Here is a 21,962-nt window from a genome sequence, read left to right as displayed (position 1 = left end):
GGGGGGAGTTAAAGAGAGAAACATGGAACATTGAGCTACAAGGTCTTGCAAAGAGTTGTACGTTTGTATCACCTGGATTTATCAGATTGACATTGGAAAGAAAATGAACTAGCTTATACAAGTTTCGTCAATACAAAACAAGCCTTTCTGACTAAGTTTCTCTTAATAGTTCCCTAATAACATCTGGTATGTTACATTTGCTTCATTTTACAGGGGATGAAATTGCTGCCAACTGGAAGGAAAAATATATTCTACCTGACCATCTATGGATCAGTGGTTAGATATTTAGTCCAAACAATTCATTTTCATCAGTGATAAATTTGCTTGTGCTGATGGTTCGTTAAATATCTTCAATCTGAATCTTATTTCAGCTTGGAGCAGGATCAGTTTTGGTGCATCAATTCTCTATGCTGATAAATTCCATCGTCTCAAACTTTGGGCTAAGTGAAGAGTTCCACAATCCTGTATGTTCTCTCTTTGCAATAAATCGGATGTTTATTTAACAGTTGACCCATGTGTTAATCCTAGACGGTTTCCTTTCTTATCTCGTCTTGTTACTGTGTGGGTCATTGTCATTATGGCTGAATCGTTTTAGCTTTGCTTTAATGTTTTTCTGATCCTAAGCCTCTAAATTCCATGGCAAGTTATGTTTTGCCTACTATGAGCTCTCACTGCCGTTTATTTGTGTTTGAACACCTACAGGTTTATGCTTTGTATTAATCGTTGAACATCTTAGTGGAGACATGATTGGGAACTTGAGTTAGTCCTAACATACAAGTATCATGTGAAGACAGCTAGGAATACCATGGTCTGTGTAAAGGCATATTTCTATACATATTGCTAAGGACTGCTTGACCTCTTTGTTCATAGTGTTGTAAAACCTTCAATCTATTAAGCATTTTTAGGGTAAATTGGCTAAATTAAACTGAATTTTGTGTAGGGAGGGTTGAGGACATCTGACCCAATGTTTACGGTATGATAACTAAACGTTTGGAAGTGAAGTTACCTTTATAAATAAGAAAATTAACATTTGGAAGTGAAGCTTAGTAAAATTTTGAGTGCAATTTTTTTGTTGGTAATTCTGATATTTGTAGTTGAAACTATTACGAGGAAAGAGCACACTGGACATGGTTGAAGTATAATTTTATTTTTGGGTAGTAATTATGTTATTGCTTGTTTCAAGGCCAAAATTGGTCAAACTAATTGTTGAAGTCAAATTGCGCCTCGTATAATGGGACGGAGTAGTATATTCAGTTTGCCGATTGAGATTGATAAATTAACCTGCCAAATGATGCCTTAGAAACTGGGTGTGGTCGCAGTACCCATATTGGATGAGTGATAATTAAAAAAATAGGTGTTACTTTGCAATTATTTGTCAAGAATAAACTAGTATTGGATACCTCCATACACTCATATCTGATAGATATCCGAAAACTAGTTCATGTATCATCAATGAACAAAGAATGAAACAGGGTGTTCGATTTCATTTATGACTTCTGCCTTGCTCCTTACACTAAACAAAATCTCTTGCATGCACGTATTATAAGGAAGACCTTGCTGGCTAATTCTTATTCTTGATCAGGAAAGAGAGATTCTGGAATCTCTTGATTTCACTGCTACGCATCTTTCAGACATATTTTCTACTCCAAGAGCGAAAAGAACATCATATTATCGCTAACTACCAAAAACATAGGAGTAGTAGCACTTGCAAAAGCTAAATTTTTTATCCCTCTGGACACGTAAAAGCTAAAAACAGTCTACTAGATAAGCCAAGTAAAGCAGTGTCAGATGCTGATGAAATAGTATTCTCTTCTTTTTAGAGAAGTCAATTCCTTATTCAATCTCCCCCTGATGGTTACTTCTATTTACTGTACAGGAGTTCAGTTTCATATGCTGACTTTCTTCCCGTAAACCGTTTTCATTTTGGAAAAGAAATTTGACTCTATTCTTGCTCATAAAACTTTCTTGGGCCCTTGCAACTTGATGTGTATTGCAAGATTTTTGTATGGGAGTATCTTCCATAAAGAAACCAGTTTGATGTTAATTACCCATGAGTCTTTTGATATGTTTCATTTATACATTTGAATATGTGACTTGCACCAAAAAAGATCATGGATGTGTATCTTAGTGGATTTCATCTTGATTTCAGGTTGCTGTATTTATTCTTGTCGGAATCATCCTTTCTGGAGCTGGTCTAGGATATTGGTTGGTGCGGAAATTTGTTATATCAGATGATGGTAATGTGGACGTTGGTGTCGCACAATTTGTTAAATGGGCCATACGCATCATTGGCATTACCTTCATCTTCCAGGTTTTGAGAACTTCTTTTGTTCAGTTACTTCAATGCTGATATGATGGCATTTTATGTACTATGTTTGCTTGGTTCTAGCAGAAATCACAATTATCTTTTTAGTTTTCAGTTGATTAGAAACTTAATAGTGAAACTTTGATTAAGAATAGAATAGAGAAACAGAGTAAGAGAAAGAATACAATTATTCTGCAATGACTATTGTTAGAGTTGGTAGAAGTCCCACATTGGTTGGGGAATGGACTGGTGGTCTCCTTATATAGACTTGGGTAAGTCCTCCTCCCTTTGAGCTACCTTTTGAAGTGCGAGTTAGGGCTAACATGTTACAGGGCCAGGTCCATTTCCATTTGGATTCATGGTCCACCCTCCAGTTTGGCCTGAGCGTGAAGGGGGTGTTAGAGTGGATAAAAATCCCATATTGGTAGGGGAATGGACTGGTGGTCTCCTTATATGGACTCGGTCAATCCTCCCCTCATGTGCTACCTTTTGGGGTTGAGTTAGGCCCAGGTGCCATATCTTCATAGCTATGTTAAGGACCATTTTGGATTGTGGTGACCTTTAGTGAGTCTGCAATAGCTATGGAGCTCTCTTCTCTCCCATGTAAAACCCTAACCCTACATACACTTGGATTTTCGCCTTATGCAGTCTCTAGTGCAACCTTCTTCTTCAACGACCCCATTAGCCCCACATCCATACCCAATATGAACTACTCAAATCTCTTGAAACCTTAAACGATGAAGAACGCCATGCAGAACCGTACCATTGACATTCTAGTTACCTATGCTACATGGAGAATCATATATTGGATGGACTAAAGCGGAAATTGAAAGAATTGTCATCATCGAAAATCTCCAACATGCTGTTGGCAAATTTTCATATGGTTGGCTTGAGCTTGAGGAATTGAGATCGACTATTCCAACACAATATAATATGAAGGCAGCCTGTTAGATTGATTCCTTCTGTAATCAACATGTTTTGATTACGTTATCTCTTAAGGAGGATTTTATCAACGCAACATTGAAGGCTGGTTATTATATAAATCCAATGATGGTAGTTCATACCAAATGAGGCCACTTATTTATGATGCTATTCCTCCAGTATGTGGAAGAAACAGATCCCTTTGGCCCTATTAGTTTGGGCCTTAAACTTGGTAAGCATGTGATGCACCTACTTGGTTTCTTAACTTTGGCCTTGTATTCTTAGGCAGTGTTATCAAAGGCGAAATGCGCAAAAAATCTCTAAGGTCCATGGGAGCTTTAAGCGCTAAGAGAAACAAAGCGTGGACTTTAATGAAAATTGTTTACTGTTAGTCCAAGATTAATAATTATAAACATGAATGACTAATATATGACCAAAAAAATTGAAAAAAAATTATGATTAAGTGAAATATCAATTACTTAATTTCACATCTTCATAAGAGGCTCATTGGAAAGGAAACGTTTGCCTTAGAACCTTGAAGACGACACTGAAGCGCACATGAAGCGAGGCAAAGCGCTCAACACGTTTTAAGCCTCACTTCAGGGCTTAAGTGCGCTTTTGATAACACTGTTCTTAAGTAGGTGACACACCTACTTGTACTACTTTATCTTCGTTTATCCTTATCATTTAATATAGTTTTTCGGGAATACAATCATTCAGGGTAGGCATGGGGAGTAGGGTCAGGGCGTGGGATATTGTTTTAGTAGCACTTATTTTGATCGTATGGAGAAAGATTTAGGAGAATTTTGATGGAATTGAGAAGGATTTCACCTACTTGAGGAATAGCATCTTATCCCTTGTTCTCTTTTGCTGCACCCATAAGTTTCCTTTAGGTATAGAAGTATTAATGTCATTCTTAGAAAATCGTATATATATATTGTGAAGTTCTCTACTTTTTGGTTTACTATTTATATACAAGTATATTTTGTGTTTATTCTCAATAAAGTATTATTACTTGATTAAAGAAATAAGGAACTGAAAACCAATGTTGAAGATCAAGAACTCTCTTTTACGTCATCTATTATTTTGGGGTTGGGAAGACTTTCTAGCAGCTCAATGATAGACAATGTAATTTTGGCATCATCTTGGTGTGTTATCTATTTCATGATTTTTATGGTTTATATAACTGAAAATAACTAGGAAGGGATGAAGAAGTATATATGAAAGTTCTGATGTGCCATGTATATTTTTGCACTATGATGTAGTCAAATTAATCTAATACACATGCGGACACATGCTTGACGCTGTTATTAACATAAGATTTAGTGCACTTAATTTGTCTTTTTTTTGCTAGAGCACACTTGATTCTCCCTTAGTGTTCTTGGTGCTTAGTTCTTGGTGGCTTATTTGCTTTGCTGTTACTTCTATGCAGCGGCATGCATCAAGGTAATTTCTTGTCTTATGTCCTCTTTAGAATTGTTTTTAATGGTCATTCTCTGTTATGCAGTATAATTGGCCTCAATTCTTTCTTCCTTTTTTGATAAATAAATAATCTGTCTTTAATCTACGCACCAATGACAATATCATGTACAACAGTTAACTTTCAAAAATCCGTACAACTATGTTTACACCAAGATACAAATGACTGAAAGATATCATTTGGCTATTTTCTATCCTTTGAAAATTCTTTATTCATCCCCCTAACAAGTGTGTATAGTGCAATTACGGAGAAGCCTCTCTATAACAACCTCGTTTGTCCAGATCTTATTTTGAATGTTATTCTATACGCCTATAACACCATTAACATTTATATTTTATTTGTTGTTATAGACAAAACATGACCAAAAAATTATAGTTTATAAAATTTATGTTATAAAAGTTCTTTAATTTAAAGGTATGTATGTACCCCATATGACATGAATGATAATGAAAATGGCAGAATTTGCCTAAGGAATGTAAGGTGACTTTTTGGTAGTTCCTTTGCTCGAGCGTTTAACAAGTCTCCGTGGTGATTCCTTAAGCAAAAAACATATGAACTTCTACCAGGATAGCCCCTGCTGGCCTAATCTGTGTTGCACTTGTTGCTTCCGACCTCTGTCGAAGTCCGCTGTGTCGTTTTATAGTGCTGTGTTGGTTTGTAGGTCTCCAGGTATTTTATCATATCTAGCCATCCAGATATGTGACAAGGTTCTGTAAACCATATCAACGATCACCTCTCAGAATCAAAATTGCACTTTGGTGATAAACAACCAAGATAATCTATCATATGCCTTTGTCATATTAAGCTTTATCACTACATTAGGTGTTGTGGTCCTCTTTCTTATGTCCCTTGCTCGTAAGTTATAACACATGCTCTACAATGCTTCTTCCTTTAACAAAACCTGCTTGATTTGGTGATATAATACCAGGTAATTAATTCACCAATCAACATGCAACAGCCTGAATAAGATCTTATTGCTAAAGTTGTTCAGGCTTATTGATCTTACATCTGAAAAGATGTTTATCTTCTCCTTCTTAGGTAATAAAACCAGGATAGTGTATATGATGGACTTGGGAACATCCTGTCCATCTTCTTTTAAAGTTTCTCAACCTGTTTTACAGAGCTTCCCTGTAAAGCCATCAGGACCACTAGAACTTTCTCCACTCAGCTCAAAAACTGCCATTTTAATCTCATCTTTTGTGTTAATTCAGCTAACCTCATGTGCTTCTCTTCATCAATCAAATTAGTAATGTGTTTGAGTAGGTTAAAATCTTCTGACATGCTCCTCTGATAATTGTTTCTGAAAGAAACTAGTAGCCTCATCTACTATCTCCTTGATGTCTGTCTTTCCCCTTCTGCATTGAATATCTGTGAGTGTTAGCTTCTTTCTTTTACCATTCAAATAAGCATGGAAAACTGTGTTCCTTTCACCATCTTGATGCCACTTTAAACACCTGTGTTTCCAGTGTTTTCCCTCCAAATGTAAATATCTTTGCTGCGTTTTGCTTGCACTTTATATAAACTTTTCCTTTTTGGAGGACTTCGATCTTCTTCAAATTGCCCTTGAAATATAATTCTTTAAGTGTCTTTACTCCACTTCACTACAGCTCTTTTAACTTTTTTAAATCTATGTTGAAAAACAACCCACAAAACTCAGCATTCCAGTTCTCTTGAATCAAAGCTTTAAAAGTCTCATGTTTTGTCCAGAAATTCAAGAACCTGAATGGCTTGATATCTTTTCTGCTGTTTGTGAAAATTCTAACTCTAGAGGGGAATGATCTCACGATTGGGAATAAGCTCGGAAGTCTTTGATGACATATAATCTCCTTCTGTAGTTCTGTACTTTGTGGCCCCGTGTCTTTGAGTTGTACATCTTTAACATTTTGTACCAAGTCGGATACCCTGTCTGTCATTTGTGTCTCAGTTTTGTCATCATCCTTTGGAGTTGCCCTATTTTCTGTTTGTGTCTCAGTTTTGTCATCATCCTCTGAATGGGCCGTTTTCTTGTTATTATCTTGATTTTCCTTCTCCTTGCTTTCTACTGATTGATTTATCACTTTTTTTGCTTCCATTGATCATTTACCCCTTCTGTTTTGATCACCAATTCCACAGTGTCCATTTTATTGTGATGTTTCTTTCCTTTGTTTTTTAGTCTTTCACATTGTGTATGTCCTGTATATCTGTATTCTTATCAACTTGCTGCTTTTCATTGTCCATCTTTCCTGATGTCTCTTTTTGTTCCTGAGTAGGCTGTTGTGCTGCTTACTAGCCAGGTGGAACTCCCTGCTTTTGCTTGCCAAAAGATGCTTCCACCTGTATATCTCATGTTTTTATCTTATCACTTGATATTTAGTGTAACAGCCTTTGTCTGACTCTGTTTCCTTTTACTTTCCTAAATGTGGTAAGCGAGAGTATTAAGCCAATCTCCTTGCTATTGGTAGAATCCTTTTGTCCGCCTAACCTCCAACCACTTTCATTTTAAGGGGTCTTCTTTCTTTTCTTTCTCTTCTCTCATATCACGTAAAATAGGACGCTAGAACTGTTTCTTGGTGTTGAAACATGTAGTGCTCTTCGTTCACACATCTGTACGTTGCATGCAGGGATTTGTCATATTCTGGAATCGGAGATGTTTGGGCAAAGAGTAGTAAGCAGATAAACATGAATAAAAAACGTGCTGAGTTCCTTAGCAAATCCAGAAAGTTTGGTTCGGTTGGAGTTCCATACAGTAGCCCGAGCTCATCTGCATGGTCTGATTCTCCTGTCAAAGGTATTAGCTCTACTTTATATGTATTAGGGTGCCACATTTATGCTTGTCCAGCTTACAATGGATGCTAAAGGTTCATGTGTGTGATCTGGAACTTAAATGTCTTAACCAATAGATAAGCAAGATATAAAAACAATATATTATGTGCCAACTTAGGAAATAAAATAAAGAAGGCTTGCTACATATCTGCTACCTAATTATGGTTACATTACTAAGAATGAGGTCTATATACAGTTTGTAATACTCCCCCTCAAGTTGAAGTATAGATATTAATCACGCTAACTTGCTACAAGGTAATTAACTCGAGTCTCACTCATTGCCTTTGTGAGCAAATCAACTAGTTGCTCTCCTTTCTTCACATTGTCTGTGGAAATCAAGTTTTCTTGAATCTGACTGTTAGAACAGGAATAGGAACAAGAATAATACATACAATCCTACTTAGAATAGGAATAGAAATAAAAATAGTATACAAAAATCTACTTAGAAAAAGGATTGTATTGCGGTATCTGGAAAAGGAGTCTAATATAATGTCTATAAATAGGCTCTTAATGTAATAATGTAGATACACATTCAATAATATGTTTCCTCAATATTTCTCACATGGTATCAGAGCCTCTACGATCTTGGTAAAGAATCAAAGAGTTTCCGCTACGGCGGGCCGCTATTCCTCATTGCTACCCGTCTGACCAATGGTTATGTTAGCGAAAGTTGGGTCACCGTGTATCTGGCTGGTGACTATTTTATCATATTTAATTTTAGTAGCCGATAGCACTATGCATCTTTTCGGTGAATACTTTCTCATATTTAATTTGCATAGACCGTGCATTTTTTCGGACTAATTTTTGATATATGATTTGTGTAGCACCGTGCATTTTTCTGGTGACTACTTTCTCATATCTTATTTGCGTAGCACTATGCCATCTTTCCGATGACTACTTTTTCATATTCAACTTGTGTAGCAGTGTGCCGTCTTTCCGGTGACTACTTTCTCATATTTGATTTTTGTAACGTAGTCGGTAGAACGATGCATCTTTCCAGTGACGACATTCTCTATTTAATTTGCATAGTACCGTGCATTTTTCCGGAGCACTTTTTCACATCTGATTTGTATAGCACCGTGCCATCTTTATGGTGACTATTTTTTTCATATTCGATTTGTGTACTACCCTGCCATTTTTCGGTGACTACTTTCTAATCTGCGTAGGATTGTGCCATCATTCAATCTTACACATAATTTCTCCTTTTCAGTAGGTCGTACTGTATATTTTTCACACTTACAAATAAAATGACAATTAGCCTCAATATGTTTAGTTCTTTTATGATAGATTTGAGGCAATATGATGATCCTTGCTTACTACACTAGCAACCAGAGTTTTGCTGGTGTATGATGCTTCAAACTAGAAGTGAAGAAAGTCTTAATTAGCAACCACGTCGATAACGGGCAAAAATCGAGCCTGAATAATGAATGATCCTTGGAGAGCTTATGTGGGCGAGTCATGTGAAAAAAATGATGACAAATCAGCTTTAGATTATGTTTTAAGCTTTCATAAACTTTTGCCTGCTTAAATCCACGGACTGGCAATTGGCCGGAAACATCTACAGGCGTGAAACTTGTTGTGCATCCCACCATCAATTTTAAAAATTTTCCGATTCTGCAATTTCAGCTTCTCTGATCTTTTCTACGGTCAAATCCACGGTTGTAGAGCTACTTCTATGGCCGTAAAACCTCTCGTAGATGGTCGTATCCTTGGAATAATCTCACTGTTTGCAAGGTGCTTCAATGTAGTCAAGATGTAATATATGGTCGAAGACTTGGGCCTTAAAGCCTTGCACTGCACTAATCTATGAACCAGAAAAGACCACATACAATCTTGAAACCCATTGTGGATTAGCTCACATACTTCAATATTGCATGCAAATCTTGTTCAACTCTATGAAGTAGCTTTATACACTTCTTAACCTTATGAGCTTCAAATACTCCTTCACACTTTCAAGTTATAGACTTCAATCGACGTATCTTAATCACTTAGATATGCATTCAGATGCTTAATCTTAATAATCAAATGGGGCCTCAGTGTGTTGGGAAACGATTGTGTCATTAACTTAGGGACTACATGTGCTATTAATTATGCACCATGACAATTATACAATAACGTAATTACAAAGACATTTATGTTTGCCATAATGTAATTACAATATGATTCCCGGTGTCATATTTTACTCGCAAGTGCTTTTTATTTTTAAATTAGAACTCCCAAAATGGGGGATTTTATAAAAAACTTTAGTTATATACGAAAAAATGGACCAACATCTGAACAGAACAAAAAGCAGAGGAAAAAGTCCACAACTATAAAAAACTGGACCCAAAAACCCCACTAATTACTTAGACAGATTAGGAAAGGGGCAAAAAGGTCATGACCTCTCTGTCTTCTTCTTCCTAGCGAGCAGATCCATGGCGTTCCTTGAGCAAAATCTTGGGTTATCCATGGTAGTGTTGAGCCTTTTTCACATCATCGGAGCTGAGGACAGCTTCCATGTTTTATCTCCATAGCTGAAAGAAAGGAAAAACAGTGACATCAGAGATGCCAAACTGGTGAGATGTGGAGTTCTCTTTTGATATTTTTACTCTTTTAGACCCACAGTTGTTCACTAATCATCAATCTTCTCTGGTTCTGACTTGTCAAGAGCTCAAATCAGAAACAGATCTGGTATGAAGACTAGGACAAATCTGTAGAGCCAACAGGTGCACAAGTGTATTACATAATTGATTTTATTTTGTATTTTAGTCCATGGTTAACTTTCAGAAGTTAAATAATATTTTTTCCAGATGAAAAATGTAAATAAGTTTCAGTGCGACAAATATGTGTTATACAAACTTCATAATTTGTTAGTTGTTACATGCTTTATATTGGAAAAAGGTAGACAGGAATTTAGAGAATACTTTTCAATAATAAATATTTACACTAATGGAAAAGAAAAATAGAAAAATTCAAAAAAATATTTTTGAAGAACCAAGTTTTATATCTTTCAACTCCCTATAGTATAAAGATGCCACCAATGAACGATAGAAGGAGATAAGATTTGAAATATTAAGAACTCAAAACGAAATATGATAATAGCATAGAAAGTCAGTGTGTTGATCACCACCATCAAAACAGAGACCTAAAATCTGCGTGGGCAATAATTATTAAAAATAAAAATTAAGGAAAAAGGATAATAGGAAGAGGTGGAAAGTACTAGTATCTTGAAGGGAAGCACCATATTGGAACGCATTTCACGTTGGAGAGAAACATATGAAGGAAATAAATGGGAGGAGGAAGTCTTCCTTTTTCAAAAAGAAAAAGAAAAGAAGGAAAAAGAAGGGAAACATATATTGGGAAAAAGTAAAGATTTTCAGAAGGCATCTTGTAATTGGATAATGTAAGCACCACCAATTTTTCACGTCCCCTTAGAATTTGATTGATGTTTTGGCTCCTCTACTGTGAGTCATTCCTCCATTTCCCCCGGTTGCCCCTCGTTTGTCTTACATGTGTCCCCTTTAAAATTTAAGGGACGAGAGTTATTTGCTTAACTTCCCTTAACCCAAGTTAATAATCACTCTTTCTTCTCCACTCTCCATCGGATCCTCTCTCCTCTCTGCTGCCAGATAGTCGTCATCCTCTCACATATCCCAAATCATCTAAAGCATGAAGTTCTGATGTTTTCTTCAAATTCCAATATTTTGAAGGCTTGGGATTTCATCATATTGTAAGTATGAGATGCGAAAATTAGGGATGTGGTCGTAAATTCTAGTTGAAAAATCCACACCAGCATTAATTAGCCAAAGGTCATTTAATGTTGAGCTTGGGAATGACAAGTTTGCTGGCTGGACTTGTTTTGTGTGTGGGTGCAGTTGGACCGAGACTTTGGGGTTTCCATGCGAAAACCTTCTTTTTTAGGTTTTGCTTGTTCTGTTCATGATGATGGATTCTATTTGAAATCATACTCTATTCTTCTGAAGTTTCTTCTTTTCAAAGTTCTTCCATTGTACATATATAAAGCTTTGTGCTTTGAGAAAATGTTATTTCTGTTTGTGAAGAGAATTGTGAATGTACACATATACCATGTGTGATCATAAAAACATAATTTCTGAAACTGAGATTCTTCTAGAGCGTAGAAGGATTTTGGAAAGCAGGGAGGGGTATAGTGGTTGGAACCAAAGGTATAACTATTGCAATGAACAGGAGAGAATGTTGATATTAACCTGGGTTAAGAGTTGTGGTTAAGCAAATAAATCTTGTCCCCTTAAATTATTAAGAAGACACGTCTAAAACATCCAAGGGCCAACTGGGAGAAATGGACGGATGGTTCACTAGAGAGGAGTCCAATAAATTGGGCTCGTGGTGTAATTGATCTCTTGAATTATCAATGTTTTGTGGCTGTTTCATATTTTTTGTATACCCCCAAAACTATAGTGATTATGTTGCTTCTAGCCATTTTCTGATGCAAAATATCCAGCATTGTGACCTTGATATCCATGTCTAAAGTCCTACTTATCCCCCGACCCCCTCCCACACACAACAGCCATCATAAAAGAAAAAATTGATAGACTTAACGTTGATAAGGTCTTTTATGCTACTATTTTGAATGTGGTATATATACATTATATGTTCACCTTTTCCTGTGTTCCAACTTTATCAGTGTCGGACCATTTTCCATTATATTTTATCACCTTTTCTTTTGGTCTCCATGTTAGAGATTGCAGATTGCAGCACTCAAGTCTCATTACGATGCTTATTTTCATCTTTCCAGGATTTTCAGATGGCAAAGGTAAAAAAGTGGGCGAATACTATTCAACTTTTCACAAGACACCTTACCGAAAGAGATTCTCGCCAAAGGAGTGGGAAGATTTCACACAAGAGTCTACCAAGGAAGCTGTTGCTGAATTAGCTTCGTCTCCTGAATTCACTAATTGGATCATTAAACATGCTGATAGAATACAGCTTCTACAAGAGGATAGTTCGGATGAATCTGTTGGAAGCGGGTCAGACTCAACAGATGATAATGATGCAGAGAGTTGTAGTGGGCTTGACTTGTTTAAATGGCGGTATTGCTAGTAGCAACTTCCCCTTAAACTGTTCATGCAAGGCTTCATTTGAACCTGGATGGGAGTTAGCTCCAAGCTTTTACCATTCAATTTTCACCTAAGCTAAGTTAACAGGATTAACAATAGGTATCAGTAGCTGGTAACAGTTGTTGGAGCTGCATGCCAGATATAGGAACTAGCATTGAGAACACTGGTAGTTCAATGTGTGTCTATAAGAACTGTACATATTTATTATTCAAGTCCATTAATGTTCTTTTGTATTTTAGTGTTTCATCTTCAGGATATCTTTTCATAATAATCATAGATTGGCATTGCAGTTAGAATTATTGGTGGAAAAAGAATAACGATGGATTTCTGTAGGTCTGATGACCTAAACCACCCATGAGATTAGAGTAACTTGGAAGGTATAATCGCAAAAACCACAAGATAAAACATGAAATAGATATGAGCAGTAAAAAGATATGCATTATAGGACTAGTGTACCTGTCCGGACTTCCGCGGTTATAAGAAAAAATTAAAGATATATTTAAATGATAATTAATGTCACTATTTGATAAATATTTTAATAAATAATAAATAATATAATAAAAGAGATAAATTAGGATACGATGATATTACTCTTTTTGGAATATTTGCGAAAAAGAAATTCTCATATTGATAAGAAAAAGTTAGAAAACATAAATGTTGATACGAAAAGCTTCAGTTAATTGAAAATTTAATTATTATAGTTTTATACTAAATTCAATGATTCTTATAGTAATATTATTGGTTACCAACAATATTAGATCTAATCATTTATAAATTACGTGACTTTCTTTGTATAAATGCTACAATAGTAATGATAAACAAATAAAGATACATTTGTGGTATATCATGGTGAGATTCTGCGAACCGCCGACTAGATCGACGAAGGAAAGTTCTGATCGCCTAAAGTCATGGAGAGGAAGTGTGGAAAAGTCAATTCAAGAAAACGATGGAAGGAAGCCCTCGGCTAGTCGCTGAATTGGTCGGCGAGGCTCGAGTTACTTCGCCGAATGGCTCGGAAACTGAAAATCTGAAAGAGTATAAATGCGATTTTAAAAAGAGAGTTCTGGAGTTTTGAAGTTTTCGACGAAAGTTGAGTTTTTGAAAGTTCCTACATTGAGTTATTGATCCCTAACATTGTTCTTTAAGTTTTTGAGTAGAGATTTAGGATTTAATTGTTTTGAAAGACAATTCAAGCACTCGGATGACTTGTAGATTGTCACTTAAGCTAATGAAAAATTTAGTTGGTAACTATTTCTTGCTCTTTACTATGTGTAGCTAAACCCCTCATTTTTGGAGGTGTGATTATGTGATTCAATGCTTCAATTAGCTTATGGGCGTTAGTATTTACCGATTTAATTGTTCATTTGAATTGGGTTCAATTAGTAGTTGAGTTTTAGTTGATGAATTATAATTGCAAATGCAATTCTAGCTAGTATTCAAAGCTTGCTTGAGATTGTAACGATTGAGTTATTGCGAACTTAGCTTGAGAAAGTGGGTCTAAATTCAATTATACCAATCTTCCTTGAAAGAGCAACTTAATTTAGATGTTGGACTGTTTATCTTGGTTATGCTTGTCGAGGTTCGCTTGATTCGTGATAGTTGACTGATAAATGACTATTACACCTAAAGCCTAGCCTACCCACTAAGATTCAACGACTTTTAGTAAATAATAATCACCCACATAGAGAAATTTGTATTCAATCAATCACATCCCCAAGCACCACTCTCTACTTGATTACCCCGTGTGTTCACTCTAATCCCCCGAATTGACATTAATTGTCAAACCCCTGCCATTTACTTTAATTGTTTCAAAATGTCTACTTTTACAATGAACACTCCTTTTACTTCGTAATTGAATTCTTTACCCTATCACTCCTTGTGGGATCGACCCAACTCTAAGTTGAGTTTATACTTTGATTACGACTGCCTACACTTAGAAGAATTTGATGACGTGTAGTTGAGCGTTATAAAAAGTGGTGCCACTGTCGGGGAGTAGTGTTTAGAATTCTTTTTGTGAAGTTTAGCTTTGAAATGATTGTGTTGTAGTTGAATCAACTTATTTTTGTGTTTTGTTGGCGGCTCTTCATCAGGTGAAGAGATGCTAGCCAACTTGGGTACAATGATGGCATCAATTACTTGAACGATGTCAATGAAGATCAACTAGGAAGTGCGGGTGCTATTTGAGTGCCTCCAGTTGTGGGAGATGTAGTGTCCCATGTAATTAGCACTATGGTGCAGTTCTTGCTAATAAAGGGTTATTTGGAGGTCTAGCTATGGAGGATCCTCATGACCACATCCAAAACTTTGTGGATGTTTGTGTGCCATTTTCTTTCAAGAACGTCACTCAAGGGTCGGTCCGACGTCGCTTGTTTCCACTTTCCCTAATGGGGGAAACAACAGAGTGGTTGACATTGATAGGTAATATTCAAAACTTTAAACGAGTGGATGTTGAACCAATTCATGAGACATGGCTGTGGTTTCAGAAGTTGTTGCTCGAATGTCCAACTCATAGACTCGCCAACAATGTTTTGCTATAATATTTCTACCGGAATCTAGGTTCAGTCAACAACACTGTCGCTGACCAACTTGTTCAAGGATGAATCATGCAATAACCATTTGAAATAACATCTAGTCTTCTCGATGAAATGACAAAGATTAACCAAGTATGGTACACTAGACAAGATCAAGTGTCTTCTTTAAACTTCAAGTTGACAAAAGAACAAATCGAAAAGGACCAAGAGCGGGCTGAAAAAGTGGACAAGATGATGACCCAAATTGACCTATCATCAAAACACGATCGATGCCAAATTATAAAATTCAACTGGAGTTGAGGTCGATCCAACAAGAAATTTGCTTACCAAAATAGTCTTACTAACACTCTTACTCAATTGTGGTTACTATTTCCAAAACGAACGTAATTAAATGTACTTTTACAATTTCTCAACTTGAGGACCAGGTTGTTATTTCAGCTCTAGTTTTAGACGTACTTTATTTCTTATGACTTTCATCGATGTAAAAGGGTTGAGTCCCTAATTTCGTACTCTTAAGTTTAGATGATTTTAATGAGACAAGTCTAGTAATTCACAACTCTTTATTGATGATATTTGAAGTATGACTTTTGTTTAAAAAGTTTTAATTTTCCGCATTATTTCTTATGACATTGTGTATGATTATGCTAAGGGCTTGTATGGGAACCCTTCGGGGTCAACGGCGCCATGTTACGTCTAGGGGGTAACCTCTGGTCGTGACACTGATGATTGGAACATCTCAATGAAACAGGTCCAATGAAGCTAATCGATGAGTTTACACCACTGTTTTAGAATTAGAGTCGTACTAGGATTAGACTAATTATATTTATTAGTATTATATTTCATCTAAAATTATATTATGATTAGGATTATAGTACAACTAGGATGAAATTATTTATAATTGTGTTATTATTATAGTAGTAATAGGTATTGTACTAGGACTCTAAGTATAGTAATCTTAGAACTCTACAATTCTCTCCTATGTAAAGACTTTGTAACTCAACATTATTTTTATTGATACATCAGTACCATCAATACAATTCTTGATTTCTATAATCCTAGACGTGAGAATTCTACATGGTATCACATATACAATCTCTTCTGCTCTCTGAGTATTAATCAGAAAAAACAACAACGAAAAAAAAATCCACATGTTGCAATGACCACTTCAACCAAAAATTGTCGACTTCCTTACTTCACCAACTCATTGTCGCTTGCTCCATCAAACTTCAACTAACAAACCACATCATAAATAGGACATACATATGCCAATTGATTCATATCACAAAGAATAAACCAAGTAAAAGTAGTTGTTTCACTGGACAGACTGTTGGGAAAGTTGTAGCGTCCAAGAAGGATGCAAAAGATAGTAGCCCTATTGATGATTGGAAGGATAAAGATATGTTTCTAAGAAGTTGGATTTCGAGCACCTTGACAGAAGAAAACATGTACCTAATTGTGGGCTACTCAACTGCCAAGGAGATGTGAGAATGCTTGAAAAAAATTTTATATTCAAGCAACAAAAACAATTACTTTTGCTAGAGGTTTAGGTAAGGCACAATATCCCACCCTTCATCGATTTGATAATGCTCTCACAGGCTTTGATATAAGGGAAGAGAAAGAAGAGGTACAAAAATAAAATCATAACATGATATTATTTGCTAAAAAAGATAGGGGAAGAGGAAACAACAATATCAACATACCGAAGCATTGATGAAACAAGTTTTTGTTGGGTATTCAAAGTTTTTTTTTTTGCTGGATATTCAAAGAAAACTAGGAGTAATCATTCCTCTATTCGCTAGTTTGAGGGGAAGTGTTGAAGAAGAAAGAAACTGACGATTGGAACATATCAAAGGAACAGGTCCAGCGCAGTTGACTTACTTGTCTGCAACAAGTGTTGATGACGAAGGAAGCTGATGACCGGAACATGTCAAAGAAACAGTTCTAACGAAGCTGACCGACGAGTTTACAACACTGCTGTAGAATTAGAGTCGTACTAGGATTAGACTAATTATATTTATTAGGATTTTATTTCGTCTAGAATTATATCATGATTAAGATTATAGTATAACTAGGATTAGATTATTTATAATTGCATTATTATTATTATAGTAGTAATATGTATTGTAGTAGGACTCTATGTATAGTTAACTTAGAACTCTACAATTCTCTCCTATATAAGGAGCTTGTAACTCAACATTATTTTTATCAATATCATCAATACATCAATACAATCCTTGATTTCTCTAATCCCAGACGTGAGATTCCTATATGGATTTCTACAAATACTTATTATTTTATAAAATATATGTATAAATTATCATATTTTTCATATTTTACCGTTGATAGAGTAGTTAATTAATCTTGAAAATGTATCCATTATTTATTATAAAGTTGACTTAAGAAACATTAAACAAGAGTAGAAGGGTAAAATTACATCATTTCTTAATGCAAGTGCAAAGTAAAAACGAGACATAAAATGAGATGGGCGGAGTAGGAGATAGAAAAGTACTCCCTACATTCCACATTAAGTTAATTTTTGAAGCATTTTTCATTTTTCAGATTAACTTAATTGTTCAATTTTTAAAACTATTTTGAGAGTGTTCTTTCAGTTTTATCCATCATTAGTTAGTATTGGAACTAGTGGTTAATTAATATTTAGTTATTTTAATCATAAATTTGACAATAATTAATAAGGGTTAATATGGAGAACTAGGTTCAATTCATGTCGTAATCTAGTTATCTTACAGTACAAAAAAGCCTCTAATTGCCAACAGATTTTACTAACAACTTAAGTTGGTTAGTATTCTACTAACAAATTACCAACATATTTCTAACCGAATAATATTTTAAAACTTAACAACAAAATTCTAACAGATTACCAACATAAATCTTACTAACAAAATATTTTACTTGGTAAATACGACGGGAAAAAATGGCGCCAATTTAGCAACCTTCTATCAATGGATTGATAATATTACCAACGAAGTATATATCGGTTGGTAAATACGATAAAAATTGTTTATATAATTTACTAACATTACCAATGAACTACTAACCATACATTTACCAACGACAAGATTGTGTTGCTAAATTTACCAACCAAATATAAATGTGTTGGTAAATTAGTAACGAAATGTAATTTGTTGGTAATCTTGCCAATCAATATCAAATTAGTTGAAAATTTACCGACGAATAAAGATTGTAGTTAGTAAATTACTAACATCATTAAAATAGTTGATAATATACCAATTGATCACTAATCCATTGATAAAATTTACCAACATATTAATTATTAGTTAGTAATATTACATATGAATGTTTAGTTGAACACTAACTATTACCAACTCTGATAAAATTTATTGGTAAATTATTAATTACTAACTTATATTTTAATAGTTGGTAAATTACCAATTGAAGTTAATTTTTTTTTTTGTAAATCAACGTTTAGTGTTGAGGCTTTCATATTTAATTTGTGTCATTAGGCGTTTTAATTTTTAATTTTTAACAAAAACTTGACTTTGGTGAATATTTTTGGTAAACGTGCTCAGATTAGAACCCCGTCAGTGTCATTAGTTTCGAAATGTCGTTTCTTATCTAACGGGAAGGTTGGTTCATGTTTTGAGACTTTCATTTTTGTCTGTGCCGTTATGTGTTTTAAATTTTATGTTTTGGCCAAAATTTGACTTTGGTCAATATTTTTCTGAACGTGCTCAGATGAGAATTTCGTTAGCGTAATTAACTCCAAAGGTCTTTTTTATCTAGTAGGATGGTTGGTTTGAGTTTTGAGACTTTCATTTTTACTATGTGCCGTTAGGTAACATATAAATTTTAACAAAAAATTAACTTTGTCAATATATTTGATAATGTACCCAGATAAGACAGTTAGATGTGAAAAATCATTTTTGATGTAATAAGATAGAGGGTTCGGATTTTGAGGTTTCCGTTTTTAGTTTATATCGTTAGGCATTTTAGCTTTTATGTTTTGGCCAAAATTTCACTTTACTCAATATTTTTGGTAATCTTGCTCGTATTAAAATTTTGTCACCGCAGTTAGCGAAGTTTAGTTTTGATCTCATAGGATAGTTGGTTCGGGATTTGAGACTTATTTTCAGTTTGTGTCGTTAAGAGTTTTAACTTTGAACTTTTGGCTAAAATTTGAATTGGGTCAATTTTTTTGGAAAATATGCTCAAGATTGAATTTCGTCAGCGCGGTTAGCTATGGAAGATCATTTTTAACTTTATAGAATGACTGGTTTGGATTTTAAAGTTTTCATATTCAATTTGTACCCTTAGGCGATTTAACTTTTAACTTTTAGCAAAAATTTGATTTTGCTTAGAATTTTTTTTATAAATGTGCTCTGATGAAAATTCTTTCTGTTCAATTAGCTTCGAAAGGTCATTTTTATATCTAACTAGATAGTTGTTTCAGGTTTTGAGACTTCCACTTTCAGTTGTGTTGTTAGGCATTTCAACTTTTGGTCAAAATTTTTAATTGATCAATATTTTTTATAAACGTGCTCAAATTAAAATTTTTGATATAATGATATGTGTTACATATTTAGATTAAGTTAGCTTGTTATAATGGATTTTGCATTGTTTCATTCAAATATGGTTTATAAAATTGATTAATATTTTTGGATTTATATTCGTGTTCTTAGATTTTTAAATGCAATAAATTAATAAATATTTTACAATTGAATAATTATTCAGTTAATAATATTTTGAACATGTTTCAATCAATTACAATGCTAATATTGAACTTGAATGATATATTACCAATAAACCAACAATCAATTAGAAAATTTATTAGAAAAATAAATAATCATACTAAAGTATTTTAAATTTATTACAAATAAGAGTTGTGGTGTAGTGGTAAGTATTCCTGCATCTTTAACCAAGCGGTTCAATGTGGGACTTTCCGGTGTGAATCCAGATTTAGACGGGCTCCAATGTGGGTACCGAACACCGGATGAAAAACAAAAAAAGAAATTCAAAAAAAGTATTTAAAACTTATTGGCATATTACCAACACAATTTTTTGTTACTAAAATTACCAATCAATTATCAATGTATGAATTGAAAAATGTAAAAAAAAGAAATTTACTAACTCCTTTTCAATTCGTTAGTAAAGGTACTAACGATATACTAACCAAAAATTAGTTGGTAAATTTACCAACGGAAATTTCAGGGCCATATTTCAAAATTTTGTAACAACATCTTTGGGTGTTTACCAACTGATTTTTTGTTGGTAAGTTTACCAACAAATTAAAATCAGTTGGTAATATTTACTGACGAGTTTTTTAGCAACGGATTAATATAAGTTGACATTTGATTGGTAACTCAATTTGCCAACCGATTTGATCAATTTAACAATGATTTTTGTTTGTTGGTAATTAAGGTTCCTTTTGTAGTATTAAAGGGAATGAAACACCTCAAAAATTAACTTAATACTTCCTCCTTTCCTATTTAGTTGTCCGCTTTAGAAATGACACATATATTAAGATATCTATAATTAGCATAGTGAAGTTACAAGTATACCCTTATTGATTATAATTTTAAAAATGATGAATTAAAACCTAAAAATTTTCAAAAAATTTAAATAAGAATATAAATTTTTTTATCTATTCTTAATTAGTCAAAATAAATAAATAAATAAATAAGAACAGCTATGAACGGAGGCAATATGAAATGAAGGGAGTATATAATAAAGGAGGCAATAGTTAATGTTCATTTTGAGAAAAAAGTGCATTTTATGTCGGTGTAAGTGCCCCAACCCCCCATTCGTAATAAATGTTTATTTAGTAATTGGTTTTGCAATAAATTTAGGTGCCACAAATTTCGTCACCTCTACAAGTTGTTTGAAACTATTGTTCCCCTTTCTACCTAATTAATTAGGAAATTCTAACTGCTTTCGAATCCTCCTTGCCCAAATCCTACTGCAGCTTTGACCTTGGACATTGTCCACCCTTTCAATTTATTACTCTCTCAATCCAATAATACTCGTCTATTACTAAGACAATCATAAATAACACATTTGTATATTTCCTAAGAAATTATAAATAAAATGATAATTTATTATATCACAATTTGAATATAATAAATATAATGTCTTAAAAAAAAATGTAATGAAAATGACTATAATTAATAATTAGAGTAAATTAAGAATTAAATATGAAATTATCTATTGATTTCATAAAGTAACAATACTTGGACGAAGGGAGTGTTATAACCCGACTATTTTACTTGTTATTCTTATTTTAAAATCGTGGTTATTTAACAAAATCAAGATAAAAATGATCTTTTTTTAAAAAAAATTCTTCTTAGTGAGGCTCAGATAGGTTGTATTGTTTATAGTTATCGGGCTTGATTGATTAGTATTTGCTTGCTACATTTAGGAGAAAGTTTATTCTTGACTCTCTAATTAATTACCGTGATACCTGATCCGTTGTTCTATAATATATATATATTGGTATATATATATTATTTTGTATTAATGCTACTTCTTGCATGTAGGTTCCCATAGACAAGTGGAGTTGTTAAATTTAGAGGTTCGTTATATGTCATTGATAGATTATTTTGTCGGCTCAATACTGGTTGACTTTATCTTTCAAGCTAGTGTCACATAAGCCGAAAAGGATAGAAAATTACTTATAAAATAAGTTCAAGAGGTACTAGAACTTTAGTATAGTCTAAATATGTGTCTGAAATTTCAGATATAGATTTAGAGATACTCGCACATTTTCCCTTTTATTCATCTTCAATTTATTAATGTTTACTGCTAACATTATTTCTTTCAACTTATTTGTTCCGTTCATTTCTTTCTTCTTTTCACTTTTATTTTTATTAACA

General features: G+C 34.0%; 1 protein-coding gene across 5 annotated transcripts in view; it reads left to right on the top strand.

The window, feature by feature from the left end:
* Window positions 1–12,835, top strand: part of LOC107008416 — a 24,302-nt gene extending 11,467 nt beyond the window's left edge. Inside the window, exons 5-12 of one of the 5 annotated variants that reach the window (XR_003576025.1) lie at window positions 214–276; window positions 372–464; window positions 2,150–2,311; window positions 4,581–4,672; window positions 7,307–7,473; window positions 9,919–10,063; window positions 10,156–10,213; window positions 12,262–12,397. Coding sequence is in view for 1 of the 5 variants with exons in the window: in XM_015207446.2 (XP_015062932.1) it covers window positions 214–276; window positions 372–464; window positions 2,150–2,311; window positions 4,581–4,672; window positions 7,307–7,473; window positions 12,262–12,566 (882 nt within the window). In the remaining 4 variants the exon portion in view is untranslated. Of the gene's footprint in view, window positions 1–213; window positions 277–371; window positions 465–2,149; window positions 2,312–4,580; window positions 4,673–7,306; window positions 7,474–9,911; window positions 10,214–12,261 lie in introns of all 5 variants that reach the window. The other 4 variants (XR_001455257.2, XR_001455258.2, XR_001455256.2 and 1 more) reach the window with 4 other exon arrangements.
* Window positions 12,836–21,962: the final 9,127 nt, after the last annotated feature.

The sequence above is a fragment of the Solanum pennellii genome, chromosome 1 (assembly GCF_001406875.1).
Source record: "Solanum pennellii chromosome 1, SPENNV200".
NCBI classification, from domain to species: domain Eukaryota; kingdom Viridiplantae; phylum Streptophyta; class Magnoliopsida; order Solanales; family Solanaceae; genus Solanum; species Solanum pennellii.
Note: the sequence above shows the minus strand (reverse complement) of the source record. Positions and strands in the feature narration are given on the sequence as shown.